At 62.5% G+C, this 18,024-nt stretch overlaps 1 protein-coding gene across 2 annotated transcripts in view; it reads right to left on the bottom strand.

Annotated features, from left to right (window-relative positions):
• RCSD1 (RCSD domain containing 1) overlaps nucleotides 1-8,833 on the bottom strand; it is a 40,910-nt gene extending 32,077 nt beyond the window's left edge. Inside the window, exons 1-2 of one of the 2 annotated variants that reach the window (XM_045838536.1) lie at nucleotides 8,525-8,833; nucleotides 7,925-8,073 (exon numbers count right to left, since the gene is read on the bottom strand). In XM_045838536.1, the coding sequence (XP_045694492.1) occupies nucleotides 7,925-7,930 (6 nt within the window). In that variant the 5' untranslated portion in view covers nucleotides 7,931-8,073; nucleotides 8,525-8,833. The remainder of the gene's footprint in view (nucleotides 1-7,924; nucleotides 8,074-8,524) is intronic. The other variant, XM_045838535.1, reaches the window with a different exon arrangement.
• Nucleotides 8,834-18,024: the final 9,191 nt, after the last annotated feature.

Raw genomic sequence — 18,024 nt, 5'->3', positions numbered from 1 at the left:
CCTGCAAGGCCTTATCGGAAACTCAGCCCCTCCCAGCTGCAAACCAGCGAGATCCCTCCTCCAGCTCCCTTCTGAAAATGCAGTCCCACCGTCTCCGTCTGACTCAGCCCCACCCACCACCTGGCAGCCCCCAGCCGACTACCAGGGACCCCCCCTCCATTCGTTCTGCTGCTTCTTTGCGTTTCCCGCCTCCAGGCCACCTCGGAGCTGCCGCCTGCTCACCACCACTCAGGACGCCCCGTGTCCCCACCACCAACCCTTCAGCGACGGAGATGCCACCTCTCTGTCCGACCCCCTCCAAGACCCCACCCGGTGGGCCCCGTGCGTGTTTGCGGAGCGGCTGGACGGGCGGATGTGCCAGTCCGAGCCGGGTCTGTCCTGCGCCGGCGCGGGACTCCACATTCGTCCCTGTTTAATTTCATGATGTTGGCTTCGGCCCAGCGCCCCTCCTTCTACAAATCACTTGAACTTGAATATGTCATGTAGCGTATTAACTATCCCAGCTGTGGGTCATCTGGAGTCTTTCTGTTTTTCAACCAAGCCATTAACAAAAGTGTTTAGCAAGCCCCGGCTGGGGTGTGGCTCAGTGGATTGAGCACCGGCCTATGAAACAAGGGGTTGGCTGGTTCGATCCCCAGTCAGGGCACGTGCCAGGGTTGCGGGCCAGGTCCCCAGTAGGGGGCGAGAGAGAGGCAACCACACAGTGATTCTTCTCTCCCTCTTCCTCCCTCCCTTCCTGCACACTGAACACTCCCAGGTGGAAGAGAGCTCCAGACGCCCCCTTGTTCACCCCGAGTCCCAGTCCAAGCGGTGCCCAAAGCAAGGGAGGGCGCCCTCCTCTACAAACCCTACTTATTCTACCGAAAACCACCCCACCTAGCGGGTGCCGGGCATCGCTCTAAGCCCTGGACCCAAAGGAGCTCATTCACTCCTCGTGATGGCCTCCCCCCTGCCATGTGGGTGCTGTTGTTGTTTCCCTTGTATAGACAGGAAACCGGGGCCCCCGGGGGGGTCACGGGCTGGTCCTCGGAGAGGTCGGAGAGGTCGGGAGGCAGGCCCAGCGGCCTGGCTCCTGGGTCTGTGCTCCCCGCCCCCACCTCCGGCAGCTCCTCCCCCCGCAGCCATGGGAGCCTTCACCGGAGGGCCGGCGGGGTGGGGTGGTCGGAGCGTCGTCCGCAAACCGAGAGGACCCGACGGCTTCTGTTTGTGTTTCGCTGGTTGGTACATTCCCTATAGAAATGGGGCGTATCTGCACCCCAGGGCCGCCCCTCCAAACTGCCCGCCCTTCCTAATCACGCCCCAAATAAAGCACGGAGAGCCTCCGAGGTCACCGAAAACACTGCCACGGCTTGCGGACCCCCATCCGCGGCCAGCGAGGGGGCCCTGAGCGGCCCGCCACGCACTCGCTCCCTCAGCTGGAAGGCACAGCCCACCCTCCAGATCGGCTGCCCGGCGACAACTCCTAAGGCTCCCCAGGGTGCCAACGACGCCCATGACCTATTCCTGCGGTGCCGGCCGGACCGGCTCCCTCGTCCCTGTGGTTGAGGGGAGCGCGTGGCCTGTTCAGACCCTCCTGGGCCAGAGCCGCCACGGCTCCGGAACTTTCCTCCCCTCTGCCACGATGGCCGACAGCGCTGCACAGGGCACCTGCTCTGTCCCCGGGGTCCCGGAGGGGGGCATGGCGGTGGCGTGCGGCAGAGCCCCCAGCCAGCTTGGGACGGACGTGTGGCCTGAGTGAGAAGCAACCCCGGGCTGTGTCAGCCACCGAGTGCCACAGCCACACACCAGCCTGACCTGCTACGGCCGCCTGTCCTCGTTTCTTAAAAAAATCCTCACCCGAAGAAGATATGTGTGTCGATTTGAGAGAGAGAGAGACTTCGATGGAGAGAGAGACATCGCTCAGCTGCCTCCCCTCTGCTCCCCGCTGACCGGGGATCAAGCCCGTAACCTAGGCACGTGCCCTGACTGGGAATCGAACCCGCGGACTTTTGGTACAGGAGACAGCGCTCCAATGGACTGAGCCACTGGCCAGGGCTCACCTGTCCTCATTTGAGAAATTAGACGGATTTAGACTGATTACTCCCGGCCTTGACGGAGCCAACTGCGATGTTCTGTAGCATTCCTTGCGCGTCTGGCCCCGAGCAGAGACTCCACCTCCCGGGGCTGGACTCGAGCTAAGGTCGGGCTGTGCACCTCCCCGGGAGGCCGCACGAGCCGTGGGGGAGTCCCCAGCAGGGGACACGCGCTTTCTCTCGCGCCGATTACCGGCGGAGGTGGAACTCCCACCCACCTGCGCGCTGATCGAGATACTCTTTGTGTGTTTTCTGTCATGCCGCGCGTGTCTACCCTGTCCCCCCAAACAGAAGAGGGCTCCTTATACAGCGCTGGGCCAGCGGGCGCAGCGCCCGTTTCTCTGCACCCGCGTCTGGGCCCCGCCCCTCAAGCACCTCTGGCGGATTCCTCCGCCGAAAGAGCTGCGCCCAGACCCCGCCCCCACACCGGCCTGTTTCTGGCACCAGCAGCTCTGCCCTCGTCACTCCCTCGGACTGGAATGCTCCTCTGGACTCTCTGCGCTTGGTCAACTCCTACTCACCCTCGGGACGCAGCTGAGGAATCCTCTCTGACTTAGGAAGCCCCCCCTGAGGCCCAGCCGCACAAGGGGCCCACCTCTCTCCAGGTGAGCTCCACCCCTGCCCTGCCCCGGCCTGCTACCCTTGAGTTCTTCCTGGAGGGTGACCCATGCATCTTTGCGTCCCCAAGCCCGGCGGGCAGTAAGCCCTCTGGGCGTGTCTGCAGAACTGGAACGCTGGCGCGTGACGGCCCGTGAATGGTCGCTGATCCAGCCCGGGACAGGGCGGTGACTGATGCCCAGAGGGTCCGCCGGCCCGGGAGGGCGGCCTGGATGCCAGGCAGGCAGGTTCAAAGCCGGGGGCGTGCCCAACGGGCAACGCAGGCGTTTCATTTCCCCGCCGGAGAGAAACGTCCAGCTTGCTGCCTGCAACTTCTCAGTGGGTCCAGCCTGGGGGGGGGCGTGGGATCCATTGAGGAGGGGCACTCCCAGAGTCGGGGGGCCTGCGTGCCCACTGCAGCCCTCCTGGGCGGCCCCTGCCCTTAGAACAGACTGAGGCCCATCCAGCGGGACTTGGAGCTGAGCTGCAGCAGCCACCCCTGCAGCTCCAGGGGGAAAGGCGCCCAGGACACCCAGAGGGGAAAGATCGCTGCCCAAAAGACAGGGTTCCAGGGTTCCGAGGGCGGTGTTGCCCCCGGTCTGGCTCGGGTTGGCCCTTCAGAGCGGTGAGGACGAAGTTGCTGTGCTCAGCCCTGTCTCCTCGTTCCAGCAGAGAGACAGAAAGGTCGGCAGAGCACCCTGAAGGCCCAGCAGGCGGTGGAGAATGGCTCTTGTGACGCAAATGAAAACCTCACTCCTCAGGGCGGAGGCTGAGCTAGCGTCCAGGGCAGAGTCACACTGGAGCTTTTTTCCGATGGCCATGCCTACGCCCCCCAGCAGCCCCCTCCCTCCCTCCCTCCCTCCCACCCGAGCCTTGCGCCCCTCCCTGCCGGTGAGCCCAGCACGGTGGGTCACGGGGCCCTACAGCTATTCCTGGAGGGAGGGGGCCCTGTCTTGAGTTTCTCTGAAGTCAGAGGCTTTCTCCCGACGCCCTGATAAGACACGGCGCTGCTGCTGGGATGTGGCGTGCAGGCTCCCACGGACCCAGCGCGCGGGCCAGGCTCCGGCTGCCGCTCGAGGGGCGAGGCTGCGGCTCAGGCTCTGAAACCCGACTCCCTCCCAGAAATGTGTCCACGGGCCTCTGGTGACAGGGCCCCCCAGTGTCCCCTGTCACTGTGTCCAGCCAAAGTGGAAGCCAGTGCTACTGTGAGGGGGGTCCCACAGAGTGCGTGGGAGCCAACAGGGATCTGGGGGTGCTTGGCCATGCCCGCAGGCTCCAGGCTGGGGGCCGCCCCCTCCCTGATTATGACCCGTGGGCTCCAGCCAGCAGCCGTGACCCAGCGAGAGGGTGGGGCCCAGGACCGCAGAGGTAGGAAATATTTAATGAGGCAAAAATGAACACGTTATACACAGCGATATATATATTTCCCCTCTCTTTCTCTCATCAATAATGCCGACAGTCTGTGGGGATAAAAAGATACGCTAGCCCAATAATTTCTTAGTGACATTAAAACGCAAAGTCTGGGAGGTGATCAGGAAACTCCGGATGAACCGGCGGATGACAGTCAGTTTCTGGGGAGGACTTGGAGACCCCCCCGAGAGGACAGGGCTCGCTAACCCTCTGCTTCCAAACTGGAAATTCGCCGTTTGAACAGCAGCAACGGAGGTTAATCCTCACCCACCGCATCCTTCACTGCGCACCCAGATGGGCGCCTCTTTCCGGCGTCTGCTGCTCGGCCGGACAGACGGAGGACCTCGGCCGCGGGAAGGAGGCCTTTGCAAGTCGGCTCAGGCTCCGGGGGTCCGCCATCCGGGTTTAAGGAACCGAGAGTGTGCTCCTCCAGAGCCTCCGTCTCCTCCTTCGCCCTCCCTCTTCCGGTTGCCGTTCATCACGTTCGCCCGTCGCCTCCCCCAGAGAGGGGCCCTGCTGTGTGTGTGTCCCACGGACACTTCCGCCGGGAGCCACCAACACCAGCATACCTAAACCTGGCTTTTAAGAACAAACCTGGCCTTTCTCCCACCGTCGGTCACGTATGCGCTCAGTCACCAAGCCCTCACTGAGTGCCCGTCAGGCCCTGGGTACTTAAGTCAAGGCCGCTGTCCTCAAGGGAGCTTCCGGAGAGAGGCCAGGTGGGCAGACCGTGCTGCTGGGCACTCTGACCGGGTCCGAACCCCGTGCCCGAGGGGGTTGAGCAAGCCTGGAGGGCTTCCCGAGGCGGAGGCGCGGCTGAGCTCCCTGTCGGTTCATTCATTCGCGAAGCAAGCTCGCCGTGAGAAACTACACGGCTCCAGTCTACGCACGGTGCTAATTAACCTCTGGGGCCCTAATGACCCTTGAGCTGGCCCTGCCCACCCGAGGTTTCCAGAGCCGTCGGCGCCACACCCTCCCTCGGTCACTGTGCGTCCTGAGGACGCCTGGAAACGCCCTGCCCGGCGGCGGTCAGGCCTGACCTCTCCGACAACTCCGGGCTGTAGGGCCCCTCCTCTCCATTCTCGCGCTCCCCCCCAAGTCAGGACTTGCCTTCGCTCTAGGGGGAGCTCCCCCGCCCGGCCCCCTCGCTCGCCCAGCCCCCGCGCTCACTCTCCGAACCGGCGTTTCCGCCGCGTCATCCTTGCTCCACCACGGCCCCCTCTTACTCAACACCTCTCAGCACTGCCCACTCTCCAAGGAGGGGGGCCCAGGGTCACCTGCTGTCTGGCCTGGGGGGGCTCCCGCAGGCCCCTGTCTGAATTAGAAAGAGCCACCACTTTGGGGCACGGGTAAGCAAGGGGGCGTCGCAGGAAGAAGAAGAAGTAGCAGCGCTTTCCTCCAGAAGGTTTGGGGTCCGGCCCTGGGGTCCCCGTCTTGCTGCTTCCCGCGCTCCTCCCAGCCCCCGGCCCTGTCCTGCTCCGCCCACACCCAGGCTGTGCCTTCTCCTCGCCGCCCACCTCTCCCTCGAGGCTTCTTGCTCCAGGTCCTGCAACACTGCAGAACTCAGGGGCCGACCAGCCGTCCACCTGGCACTGGACACGTTTGAAAATCGTATATGTAACCGGATGTTGTAAGTCTCACTTCCCCCGTGGGGGGGAGGGCTTTGCGGGGGGATGGGGGGGCGGCGGCACAGTTGCTAGTGTTGACAACCATCACAGGGACTTAGAAAAAGGGAAGGTTTCCCAAACACCCCGCAGTGGGTCCGTGGGCTCTGGAGGAGGAATGCTGAGTGAGCCTCTTGGTCTGGCTTGGGCTCCTCATACGGGGGAATGATATGACTCGGTTTCCCCCCAAGTATCACGGCCCCTTAATGTCTCCAGGCCCTTCGCGGCTCACAGGGGGGCCGTCCTCCCAGAGGGTGCAGCAGCTCCCAAGCCCCACTCCTGCGTTTCTCGTCCCGCCGCCGTGGGAAGTCTACTTCCTGGCTGAGAATCGTCACGTCCCGGGCCCCTCGGCTTCCTCTTCGCTTCCTCCGCCAGCGCTCGCCGCGGCGGCTCTCCGCGCGGGCGGGCGGGCGCTCCGGCAAAGCAGCTTCAAGAGCCGCCCCTGCACCTGTGCGTCCGTGGTGCCCCGTGGGCCGGGCGCCCGGCGGGAGCACCCCGCCAGTGCCTCTGCGTGTGCTCGTCGCCGTGAGACTGGACAGCCCTCTCTCCCCGCGGCCCCCTCCCCGCCCCCACACAGGAAGTAGCTCAGGTGACAGTTCCCGCCCAGGGACCAGAACGTGCCTCCCAGGAGAAGCCCCTGGGGTCTTCCTGGAACGAGGTTCGAACTTGCCCCGGCCCCGAAGCAGCAAGCGGCAAAGCCTTGCCCCATGCTCGCCGCCCCCCCGCCCCGTGCATTTCTGCACGGGATCAGACAGATGCCAGGTCCGACCCCGCCTCAGCCCAGGGCCGGAGGCCCCTGCGCTCTCCCTGTGAGCAGGGCCCACCTCCCAGGACCCTCCCCAGCCCCACAGGCCAGCGTCCTGCCCCCCTCCGCCGGGCTGAGGGCCGCCTCAGGCGCCTGCCCCAAAGCAGAGGCAGCCAGCAGGGAGCCTGGTGCTCTGTGCTGGAGACTCTCGACTCCCACCTGCCACGTGTGGCTGTGAGATACGCCCGCCCCGCTCCACCCCCAGCCCCACTCTGCCTCAGTTTCCCTGATTCGCCAAAGCGTCTCTGGAAGGTCTGTCTCAGACTCTGGAGGACCCCATGGTCCCCGTACTTTATAAAGCCTCCCTGAAGACAACCTCTGTCCCTTGCAGACAGCTGGTTGGGCTGGGCGTCCGAGTGCAGGACGTCTGCCCAGGACAGGCTGGTGCCCCCTGCAAAGGAGCCACAGAGCCATGGCGGGGGGGGGGGGGGCGGGGGGGGCCGGGGGGGCGGGGAAGGAGTGACCAGCCGGGGGCTAAGTTAGAGCTCTGGGGTGGAGCCCGGAGTGGGAAGGGGCGGCAGAAATCTGCCTGGGGTTCTCCTTTTGCAAAGGGTGGGAATCACCTCAGAAACGGTCTAGCATGGGTACTTTCTCTTTTCTTCTTTTCAAAAGCCCCAGGTCGGACTCAGGGCTAAGCGTCAGGTCTCAGTTTCAAGGCAGAAATGTGGGGAAGCCTCAGGACCCGGAGCAGGGAGGGGGCGGGGGGCGGAGATACGCCCAGCTACTCCTCCACTTCAGGGTGGTTTCCGACCCCCCTGCGGCTGGAACGGGACCAGGAAAATCCCAGGCGGAGGAACGGGGGAGGGGACTCGCCCTGGTGCACCCCGCAGCGATGGCCAGCACGCCCCATGCCCCCGGGAGCGTGCCAGGGAGTGCAAAGTTTTATCAGGAATAGTGCCATCTGCCCACAAGGGGAGCTTTGCCGAGAGTCCCGCACGATGTGAGAGCCAGCGGGACTTGAGGCGCAGGGGGACCACCGGACCGTCCACGGGGCCGGGCTGAGGGGGACGGGGCACCGCCGCCCCGCTCCCCGTCCAGTGCCCGGTTCCAGACCCAGGGGCCTCTGCTCTCTGGGGGTCTGCGCTCCCACAGCGCCCACTGGCAAAGCTGGCTGCACCCAACTGTTTCGTCCCGAGCACATAAGTCCCTCTGCAAAGTACCTGGAACTGAAAGTCCCCCTGTCCCTTCGAGATCCTCCCCACCCCACCCCCCGCCCGAGGGGTCTCCCAGGTGGGGCGGGCGTGCTCCAGGCTGGCCGGGCCGGTGGCATCGCCCTTGTTCCAGGCAGCCGTGGGGCCAGCCCGTGCGCCCTGCTCCCCAGCGTGGAGCGCAGCTGCCCGGCCCCCTCCCGCTCACCCTCGCCAGCCAGGCCCTACCTCCATGTCCCCCAGGTGCCGCTTGGCTCGTCCGCCCGGGGCTCACGGTCCTGCCGCTCTCGCTTCCTGCCCGCCTGCCTGCCTGGTCCCCGGCTGCGGCCGGCGCAGGGAGAGTGGGCGCCGGCTGGTTGCTGCGGGACAGCCGGCCTCTGGGCGAGGACAGGAGGGAGGGGGAGGGGGAAGGGGGAGGAGGAGCAAGGCGGGGGAGGAGGAGGTGGAGAGGGAGGGAGGGAGGGAGGAGGAGGAGGAGCAGGGGAGGGAGGCCAGCCATCAGGGTTTAAATTTAGACACAAATCTAAACAGATACTGTCCCCTCCCAGGGCAGGACTGAGCGAGGGAGCCACCTCGCTCCATCAATGTGCCCAAACATGGGAGGGCACAGCCGCCGGGCGCCTCTCTCCGGACAAGTGTGCCCAGGACCCCGGCCTCTGCCGCGGTCTCGGTCCTTCTCAGCCTCTCCCTCCTTCATGCACCTTCTTCCCGTTTTTCCTGAGGGTTAGCACTGTTCTTCCGTTCTTTTGACCTCCCCTCTTCCACGGACACCCTCGCTGCTTCATCCCCCCTCCCCCTCCCCCCCAGGTAGTCACACTCAGTTCCTACCTGGTCTGCCGGCTGGAGAGCAGGACCCTGCCCTGCCGATGCCTGAGATAACTCCCCGCCCAGGAGCCCAGCTGTGCACGGACTCTGCGCCCCGGGGACCGGCCCTTTGACCTTTCATCTCTTTACCTCCCCACCTCCCTGTCTTACAGCTTCACAATCAACCTGCCCAGCCCTCAGTCCCTCATCTGCCGGTCGGGAGGAGGAGGAAAACAAGGCATCCCGAGCAAAGCTTTCTAAGCTCCCCTCAGCAGTGACCCTCACCCCCCGCACCCCCTTGAGGGGTGCATTCGATTCTGGCGGCATTTCAGCTCCCACCAGCTGCTGGCTAAAGGGCCTCTTCTCCATCCAGGGAAACGGAGGGAAGGGTGCATCCTGGCTGTCCGGTCCTGGAAGGCCCCGCCCAGCCACCCTCCCCCAGGGCCATCCCGGCCAGCCCCGGGGCTGCACAGAGGCTGAAGCGCAGGGCTGGGAGCGAGGGAGGGATTCAGCCTGGAATCTGGAGCAGCCTCTTTCTCTGCTTCCAGTTCATAGACGGGCCGCCGGCCGCCGCTGGGAGGGTGGGAGGGAGGAGGCAGGGACCTGCCTTCTGAGACCAGTGGGTGGAAGCCTCTGTGTGGCCCTGCAGCAATCTTGTGGCCCCCATCCCCAAGCCCTGACCCCCCCACACACACACATACAAAGGGAAAGCCACCCCAGATGCAGACAGGGACCAGGGGAGGGTGAGCACTGGGCTGAGAGTGGCTCCTGCCACAGAGAGCTGCCAGAGTCAGCTCCCTTGGCTGTGTTTCCTTAGGCAAGTGGTCTGCCCTCTCTGATCTTCCTTTTCCTCACTATGCAGTTCAGCAGATGCTCTGAAGAGTAGCTTTTTGTAATGCTTAGCCCCATGCCCAAGCGCAAATGAATGGGGGTCCGATATTTCTTGTATTAGGAGCTAGGCACTCAGGGTCCCACCCCCAGGAATAACTGGCAAGCCCCCCGCATCCCCCCAGGCACCGCCAGGCCAGCCACACGGCTGCAGAGGGGCGGGCACTGGGGCAGAGTGGGCAGCGGGAAGGGGGTTCTCCTGGAGCCTGGCAGCGCGTGCACATGCTTGAGACCCGTTTCCCTCTTCTCTCGGAGGGGCAGGACTGGGCTGGTGGGGGCCCCCGCGTCTCTCGCCCTGCCTCCGGCCCCAGCTCGGGGGGTGGGGGCCTGTCCCTCCTGCCTCTGTGGGGCCCTTCTGCTGCCCCAGCCCAGGCTCCTGGCCTCACCGCCAGGAGGGCGGAAGTGCCGCGCCGGAGGAAACCGTTAGGCCCCGATAGCATCGCGGGCACCCAGGTGACTTGCAGCTGTGGCCCACGCCCTGCTCAGCCAGCCCCCGGCCGCAGAACAGAGACCCGCCCCGTGCAGGCCGCCCTCCCCGGCCTCTGCCAGGCCCCCGTGTGCCCGCTCCTCTGGGCCTGCCGGTGCCCCGGGCAGAGGCCTCCACAGGAGGCAGGAGAGGGAATGAATGGGGAGACAGGCCCGGGGCCGCAGCCCAGTTTCCGCAGCCATGAGTGGGTGCGGGGGGCACGCTCCCCTCCCCTCCCCTTCCTGCCCCTCCAGGAGGTCCCCGGAAGCCAGGACGCAGGCAGCACGTGTGGGGAAATGCCCTCTTTGTGCTGGGTCACTCGCGGCTCTGCGGGCTGCAGGAGCCGACCACCCAGGGAGGGGGAGGGGATGTGCCTGGGGGGGGGGGGCTGCTCCTTCTCTGGGGGCTGGGGGGCTTCACTACCCCCTTTAACAACCCCTGGTGGTGAGGACCCGCCAAGCATCAAGTGGGGCTAGTGCCCGCCAGCGGGCGGGGGCACCTGCTGGGCAGGGCAGGCCGCGGTGCCCCGGCGCCCCAGACCGGCCACTGGCCACCGGCCTGCAGTCACTGTTCGGTGAGCGGGCGGCTGCGTGAGTGAATCTCGTCGGTGGGGTCGCCACTTTCGAATCCAGGGCAGAGCTTTGCACAGATGGGTGCCCAGTGGGAGCACAGGCCGGGCGCAGGTCAGGCAGGGAGGTCCTCCGTTGGCCCGCGGAACCGCCCTGAGCTCCAGTCCGCCCCCCGGGAGTGTGAGCACCCCGTGCTGCTGTCTGTCCGTCCATCCGTCTGGTTCTACAACCAAGAGCAGCAGCAAATGTTCTTCCACAACCACAAGTACGCACTTCAACCCATAGGCAGAAGGTCCGTCCTGGGCCCTGGGAACGTGGCACAAAGAAAACAAAGCAACTCCTTCCTCCGCGAGTGGCTGTGGCTGAGGGACAGCTGAGACCCGGGAAGGGGGCGCCAGGTTTGAGGCTGTTCCACGGCTGAGGGACGGAGGCGGGAGGGCGTCCTTGGCGTTCTGGCCCAGGTGGCCTTGAATCTGCTCGTGCGGAAGCACTGGTAGGCCCCGTCGGAGGGCGGTCCCCCGAGCGACCGGTCTGCAATCTCCGAACGCGTTAGGTCAGAGAGGTCAAGGGCAGGCTGAGGAAGGGTCGTAGGACAGAGACGGGAGCCACGTGACAGCTGGGTCCACCGCGAGGTCCCGGCCGGCTCCTTCCCCTCCGAGTTACAGGCAAGGGATGACGTGTTGCATGTCCCTGCGTCCAGTCCTCCAGGGTACGCTGCACCCGACACGTTCATCGGTCAGCTACACCTCCATAACACAGGAGAAAGAGAGAAATTATTGCACAATTGGCAAAACTAAGGAATCCTGGGTGAAGGGTACGTGGAGTTCTTTGTACGAATCTTACGACTTTTGTCAACGTTTAAAATTATTTCAAACTAAAAAGTTAAAAACAAAGGTGGGGGTGGTAAGAATTGAGCTCCCCGTTTCTCTGATTCCAGACTGACCCCCCCACCCAGTCCCTCCGTCACACGTTACTCCCACCCCCTCCCCGCCCCTCCCCCACTGCAGATCCACAGGACGGGCTGGGGCCTGGCGACGCTGGTGACGCTGGCGACCGAGGGGGACAACAGGCAGAGGGAGAGCCCCGTCTGCTGGGAGGCTTGAGGGTGGAGACAGGAAGGGGAGATGGTTCAAACCTCTCCTTGGATAAATATCTTCGTGTTGTCTCATTGGTTGCCGTAAACACGTGCATTTTCATAATTTTGGAGGAGAATTTCAGCTTAAAAAGAGAGAGAGAGAGTAAGGAAGAAAGAAAAAGAAAGAAAGAAAGAAAGAAAGAAAAAGGAAAGAAAGAAAGAAAAAGGAAAGAAAGAAAGAAAGAAAGAAAGAAAGAAAGAAAGAAAGAAGAGGGAGGGAGGGAGGAAGGAAGGGAGGGAGGAAGGAAGGAAGGGAGGGAGGAAGGAAGGGAGAGAGGGAGGAAGGAAGGAAGGAGGGAGGGAGGGAGGGAGGGAGACAGGAGGGAGGGGAAGGGCACGGCACTCGGCCAGGCCCCCGTGGACAAAGTGCGTGTCCACAGCGGAAAGAAAGGCCAGGCTGGGGTTTCCTGGGCCAGCGGGAAGTGGGGGAGGCCTGGTCAGGAGGGACACTGGCCAGTCACTGAGGGTAGCAGATAGAACTGATGAAAAGCCCGAAGGGGATGGCCCAGAGACGCCCCCCTGGACTTCTGAGGCGGGTCCCGGGTTTGGGCGGAATTAGACGCAGCCACGAGGACATTCAAACCTTTCCTAACCCCAGAAGCGTACGGCACCGTATACTGCAGCGCGTCTCCATTCTGCCGCGAGTTAGGACGACCGGGGAGCTCTGAGGGAAAGGCCAGAGCCGGGCCCCACCGCAGACCCGTGGGGAGCGACCCCCAGACCCGGGGCCGGGGGCTGCTTCTCAGCTTCGGGGAAGCGGCGGATCCAGAACCGTCCAAGCCCGTGGTGGGGGCACCATTCCTCTTGCCAAGGACTGGGTTAGGGAGGGAGAAGGACATGAACTCCTTTCCTTCCCACTCCCACGTTCCCACATACCGGCAGTCGACGAGCCCCCACCCCCCGGGCACCCTCCCGTGTTGGGGTGCGACATCCTTAATTTCCACGCAGCCCGTCTTCCTCCCCCCCTTCTGCTTTCCCACCCAGGGTTGCACTTGAGACCCTGTAGCCTTTTCCTCCTGCTGGCGCACCTCACAGCCCTCCCGGACCCACAGAGACGGGGGTTCTGTCTCAGAAGAGCCCATTTATCCGAGAAGGCAGTCGGTAAACCGTGGACCCCTGAACGTTTGGGTCCCAGGGCGGAGTAGATGCTGCATGTGAGACCGGGCGGGCTGGGTCCTGATGGAGTGGGGGGCTCAGGGGAGGGCTGGGTGGAGACGGGCCGGTGGGGAGGGGGCGCGGCGAGCAAAGGGCGGGGTGGGAGGGGAGGCTGCCCCGCTGCGGCGGGGTCCATGTTCTCCCGCGGAGTGGGCGGTGGGTGTGGAGTCCGTCCTGGAGGCCTCCGCGTGCCGGAGTGCTGTCCTGGGAGCATTTCGTGCCCGGGGTTCGCCCCTGAAAAGGCGGATGGCGTCTGCTTGTTTGCAGATAGTGGAACTGGAGCAGAGCTGCTCTTGGCTTGTGTTTCTGTTTCTGTTTCTGTTTCCTTCGTGGCACACGTGGTGGGGGCTTTTGAACAGCAGCAGAGGGACAGAGGGGGGCGGGGGATGACCAGGGGAGCAGACGAGGCAGCCGCTGACCTGCAGAGATGCTGACCTGCAGAGACGCTGACCTGCAGAGACGCTGACCTGCAGAGACGCTGCAGGAGAGGGGGCCCGGGCGAGCGCTGGGCGCCAGGACCCGCACTTCGAAGGCGATTTCTGCAGGGCAAAGCCACCCCTCTGTTCTCAGTTCCCGATTCGATGCGGATTCTCCTCCGGCCCCCGGGGATGTGGTGGGGAACTCCTCCTCAACATGACCATAGCTCTAAAACCGTCGTGAAGTGGGTGAAGCACTCGATCTGACCTTGAACAGCCCAGCTGGCCGGGCAGCAAGGCCTGGACGGCCCCTGGGGGAGGTCGCGCAGGGAGGGGCTGGGGCGAGGGGGGTGGCCCAGGTGGCAGCCGTGGGGAGCAGGGTGGGGTGGGTGAGGAAGGGGTTTGCATCTCATGGCTTAATAGACCCGAAAGCTAACATCCTGCTTGTTTGTCTTTTTCGGTGACGCTGGGCACACGGGCAGCAGAAGGCGGCCCCTGACTGTGGTGGGTCTCGGGAAGCGAGAGACAGAGAGCCCAGCTCCCAAGTGGCTGCGCCTGCAGAGGCGGCCAGCCCCCCACGACCCCCCGCACCCCCGGCCCCCCTCCACGCCGGCCCTGGAGCTCCAGCCCTCACCCCTGCCCAGAGACTCGTCAACAGGAAGTTCAGTAGCCGGAACGCTCTGTTCCCTCGACTTTCTTGTTTTCATTCTGCAGCTGTGCCTTCGAGGCTCCCCGGTTCTCTCCGGCCCTGTGGCGGGGGGGGTCTGTCTGTCCGCCCGGGGGGGGCTCCCTCTGCGCCCACGTGCCACGTCGCGCTCGCCACGGGGCCAGCGGGCCAGAAGGAGGCTGTGGTCGATGGGAAGGAAGTGGGGTGGGAAGAAAGCACTTTGGCTGTGGCCACACCAAGGAGGGTGACCGTGAGCCCTGCCCTGGGCCGCCGTCCCACCTCATGCCCGGCCGTGCTGGCCGCCACCTCGCGTCACAGTGACCTGGGGGCTGGCCTTTCTGCCCCAGGCGGCCGGGCGCCTCCTCGGCAGGTGCCAGGTTCCTGCCCGCTCTCTCTGAGGGAGCAGTAGGTAGAGGGATGAACGAGGCGTCTCTCCTTCCTCTGACCCCACGCCAGCGTCACACTCAGGAAACCCAGGTACAGCCCCCGAGGGCAGCTGGACGCCCCGAGGGGCGGTCCCCCCCTCGTCCCTGCGGCCCGGGACCCCCAGCTGCACTCACAGCACGTGGCTCCGCTCCGGCCGCTCCTCCTCCCGTCCCCTCTCCTCCGAGTCTGGAAGGAGGAGGTCCCCAAACAGGGACACCCCGAGACTCTCCGGCCCCATGGGGGCCGGGAGGAAAGTGCCGGTCACTCTCTCTCCAAGTTCCTCTGCCTCAGCGGGCCCGAGCCCCGTGTCCCCCAGTCCTGAGAGCAGCTGGCCCACTGAAGTCCCGGGCGCACACAGCCGGGGTTGGTCCCAAAGGCCACCCAGGCAAAGGACTCCCAGCGCGCGGGTCGGACAGGCTGTGCAGGCAGCGCGCTGGAGACCTCAGGGAGGTCTGGCAGACGGCGTGGTCACATGTGTCCCCGTGAAGCCACGTCTAGAACACGCACACACACACACACACACACAGACCTCCCGCGGCCGGTCGGTGATCCTGGGCTCTCATTTCAATGCCTGCTGGCGTCTGCCCGAATTTTACTGTTCCAAATTAGTTCAAGAAGCCTGTATATATTTTTATTGATTTTAGAGAGAGGGGAAGGGAGGCAAGAAAGAGGGACAGAGAGAGAGAAACACTGACCAATGGTTCCACTCCCTGATGCACTCATGGGATGACTCTTGCACGTGCCCTGGCTGAGGACCAAGCCTGCAAGCTTAGTGTATGGGGACGATGCTCTCACCAATGAGGTACCCGGCCAAGGACGAAGATTTCTATATTTTTAAAAGGTAAACTGTATAAAGCGCACGGTGAACAGCGACCTCAACAACGGACAACTTAAAGCTTTTCCGCCAGGACCAGGAGCGAGGCAAGTCTGTCCACTCCGGCCACGTGTTTTTGACTCGGTGCTGACAATTCCAGCCAGAGCACCGAGGCAAGAAACAGCAACACGAGGCACCCAACTTGGACAGGAAGAAAACTGTCTTTGCAGACGAGACGCCTGGTTTGCAGAAAACCATACAGGTCCCCCAGACTCTGAGAACTGATAAGTAACTAAAATGCAGCAAAGCTGCAGGTCACCAAGTCAACACACACAGCGGCTGCATGTCTGTGCACTGCCAACGAACAGTCCAAGACACAGAGGGAGACAACACTCTCACTTACAGTGGCGGCGAAAAGAATGAAGTACTCCGGAGTGAACGCCACTGAGGAGGTGAAAGGCCTGTAGACTGAGCCTACAACCCATCACTAAAAGAAACTCAAGAAGCCCTGGCTGGTGTAGCTCAGTGGATTGAGTGTGGGCTGGGAACCAAAGGGTCGCTAGTTCGATTCCCAGTCAGGGCACATGCCTGGTTGTGGGCCAGGTCCCCAGTAGGGGGCACTTGAGAGGCACCCACACATTGGTATTTCTCTCCCTCTCTTTTTCCTTCCCTTCCCCTCTCTCTAAGAAAACCATAATAAATAAAATCTTAAAAAAAAAACCTAAAGAAGACACAAATAAGTGGAAAGACATTATTCGTCCTTACTACTGCTAAAATGTCCATACCACCCAAAGCTGCCATAGAGTCAGCGCAACCCCTTTGAAAAAATCTCAATGGCATTTTTTTTTCAGAAGTAGGAAAAAGTTCTAAAGTTCATATGAAACCTCTTGGGACCCAAAAATTGTCACGCACACATGCACACACACTCACAATCTTACAAAAGAAGAACAAAGTTGGAGGCCTCACACTTCCTGGATTCAACATGTCTAACAACGCCACAGTAACCAGAACAGCGCGGTTCTGTGTAAAGACAGACGCACAGACAGACCAGAGGGGCAGGACAGAGCCCGGACACTAACCTTCATGTGAGACTGAATGGTCTTCAATGGGGTTCCAGGGCCACCCAAGGGGGCAAGGACATTCTCTGCAGCTGTGTTTGGGGAACTGGGCACCCCGTGCAAAGGACCGAAATTAGACCTTAGCCTTACACCAGATACACAAACCCTAACTCAGCCCTGGCTGGCGTGGCTGGGTGGGTTGAAGGCCGGCCTGAGAATCCAAACGGTTGCTGGTTTGATTCCCAGTCAGGGCACATGCCTAGGTTGCCGGCCAAGTCCCCAAATGGGGGCCCTTGAGAGGCAACCACACATTGATGTTTTTCTCCCCCTCTTTCTCCCTCCCTTCCCCTCTCTCTAAAAGTAAACAACATCTCTTTAAAAAATTAAGTCAAAATGAACTGAAGACCTGACGTAAGACTTGAAGTGATAAAACTCCTGGAATAAATCTGCCCCAACGTCCACTGACAAGCAAATGGATAAAGATGATGTGTTGCAAGTCTGCCGTGGAATAGTATTCAGCCCTCCAAAAGGAAACCTCGTCCCACGCGACCTGTACGAACGTTGAGGGCATGGTGCTGAGCTGAACAAGCCAGCCACGGGAGGACAGACAGCACATGCTCGCTCCCTTCTGTGGAATGAGTCGCCAGATTCATAGAAACAGGAAGTAGAACCGTGTTGCAGGGCTGTGGGGAGGGGAAGGGGCGTGCACGCAGAGTTTTCGTTTTGCAGGACAGAAGCGTCCTGGCTGGCTGCTACCCAGCCACGCGCAGGCGGTTAACGCTCCTGAGCTGTGCACTTGCAAACGGTCACCAGGGAACTTCACAGCACGTGTGTGTTTCCCCACAATTAGAACTAAAAAAGGGAGAAAGGAGTAAAAGTGCAAACACTTGACTATGCCGTACCCCGCTGGTGCCTCTCCCCGGGGTTTGCCTCAAAGCCCAAGCTAAGAGCGAGGATGCCCCAAGAAGCCGCTCTGGCACCCGCGGAGAGAGCGCTGGGTGCCGGATGGCTCCAGGAGGAGCGTGAGCTCAGGCCACCGCCCCCGGGGGATGCTACCGCGACACCCGGCTCTCCTGGAGCTGAGCGGCTCGCTCTCCGGGGAGTTTCTGACGGGGAGGTGCCAAGATTGGAAACCACAAACTCGGGCGGCGGAGCGGCGACAGGAGGGGCAAAAGCACTTTATCTGACCCCCTGTGATTAGGCCTCGAGATGAGCTGCCGCAGCCACAGATGGGAGCCCCGTTTGAGTGGGTGAGGGTACGATAGCTTTCACGAGGAGGGTCTGGTGGGCTGGGGGGCGGTGCGCAGCCCTCGGGTGGAAGGAGCGTGGGGCGGGGACTGTGAAGAGCAGAAGCAGCAGAGCCCTGGGGGAGGGGGGGCCGGAGGGGAGGCAGACTGTCAGTCTCAGCGTCTTTGGAAGTGGGAAGTGAGACCTCACCCCCCGAGGGGGTGCAGTAAGGAGCGCCCAGGGCCACCTGTGTTGTGATATTTGCAAAAATGCAAAAATAGATCAATCAAGCCAGAGTCTAATCAAACCTCCGGTTCTAACTCCCACTTTACGGGAAGCCACGGCCTACGGCCCCCGGATGACCTGTGAGGATTTAATCCGCAAAGCCTGGACTGTGGGAACTTTCTGGAGATCAGAGGAGCTTGTGTCCCCAACAAAATGACACGGAAAACATAAAGGAAGCATATGTTCATTGATTTCAGAGAGAAAGAGAGAGACATCAACGTGACAGAAACATTGATCAGCTGCCTCCCTGACTGGGGATCGAACCCACAAACTTTTGGTGCATGGGATGATGCTCCAACAAGCCGAGCCACTTGGTCGGGGCTTGCCTTCACTTTAACTGACCTGGAAAAGTGCACACATCTCCTACCGGCCCAAATACAGTTGCATGAATAACTACAGCTGCAAGGGAAGTTGGGAA

Source organism: Phyllostomus hastatus, unplaced genomic scaffold (genome assembly GCF_019186645.2).
Source record: "Phyllostomus hastatus isolate PE091 unplaced genomic scaffold, TTU_PhHast_1.1 phas_contig_283, whole genome shotgun sequence".
NCBI lineage: Eukaryota > Metazoa > Chordata > Mammalia > Chiroptera > Phyllostomidae > Phyllostomus > Phyllostomus hastatus.
The sequence above is the reverse complement of the archived record's forward strand: the minus strand, read 5'-3'. Positions and strand labels throughout refer to the sequence as shown.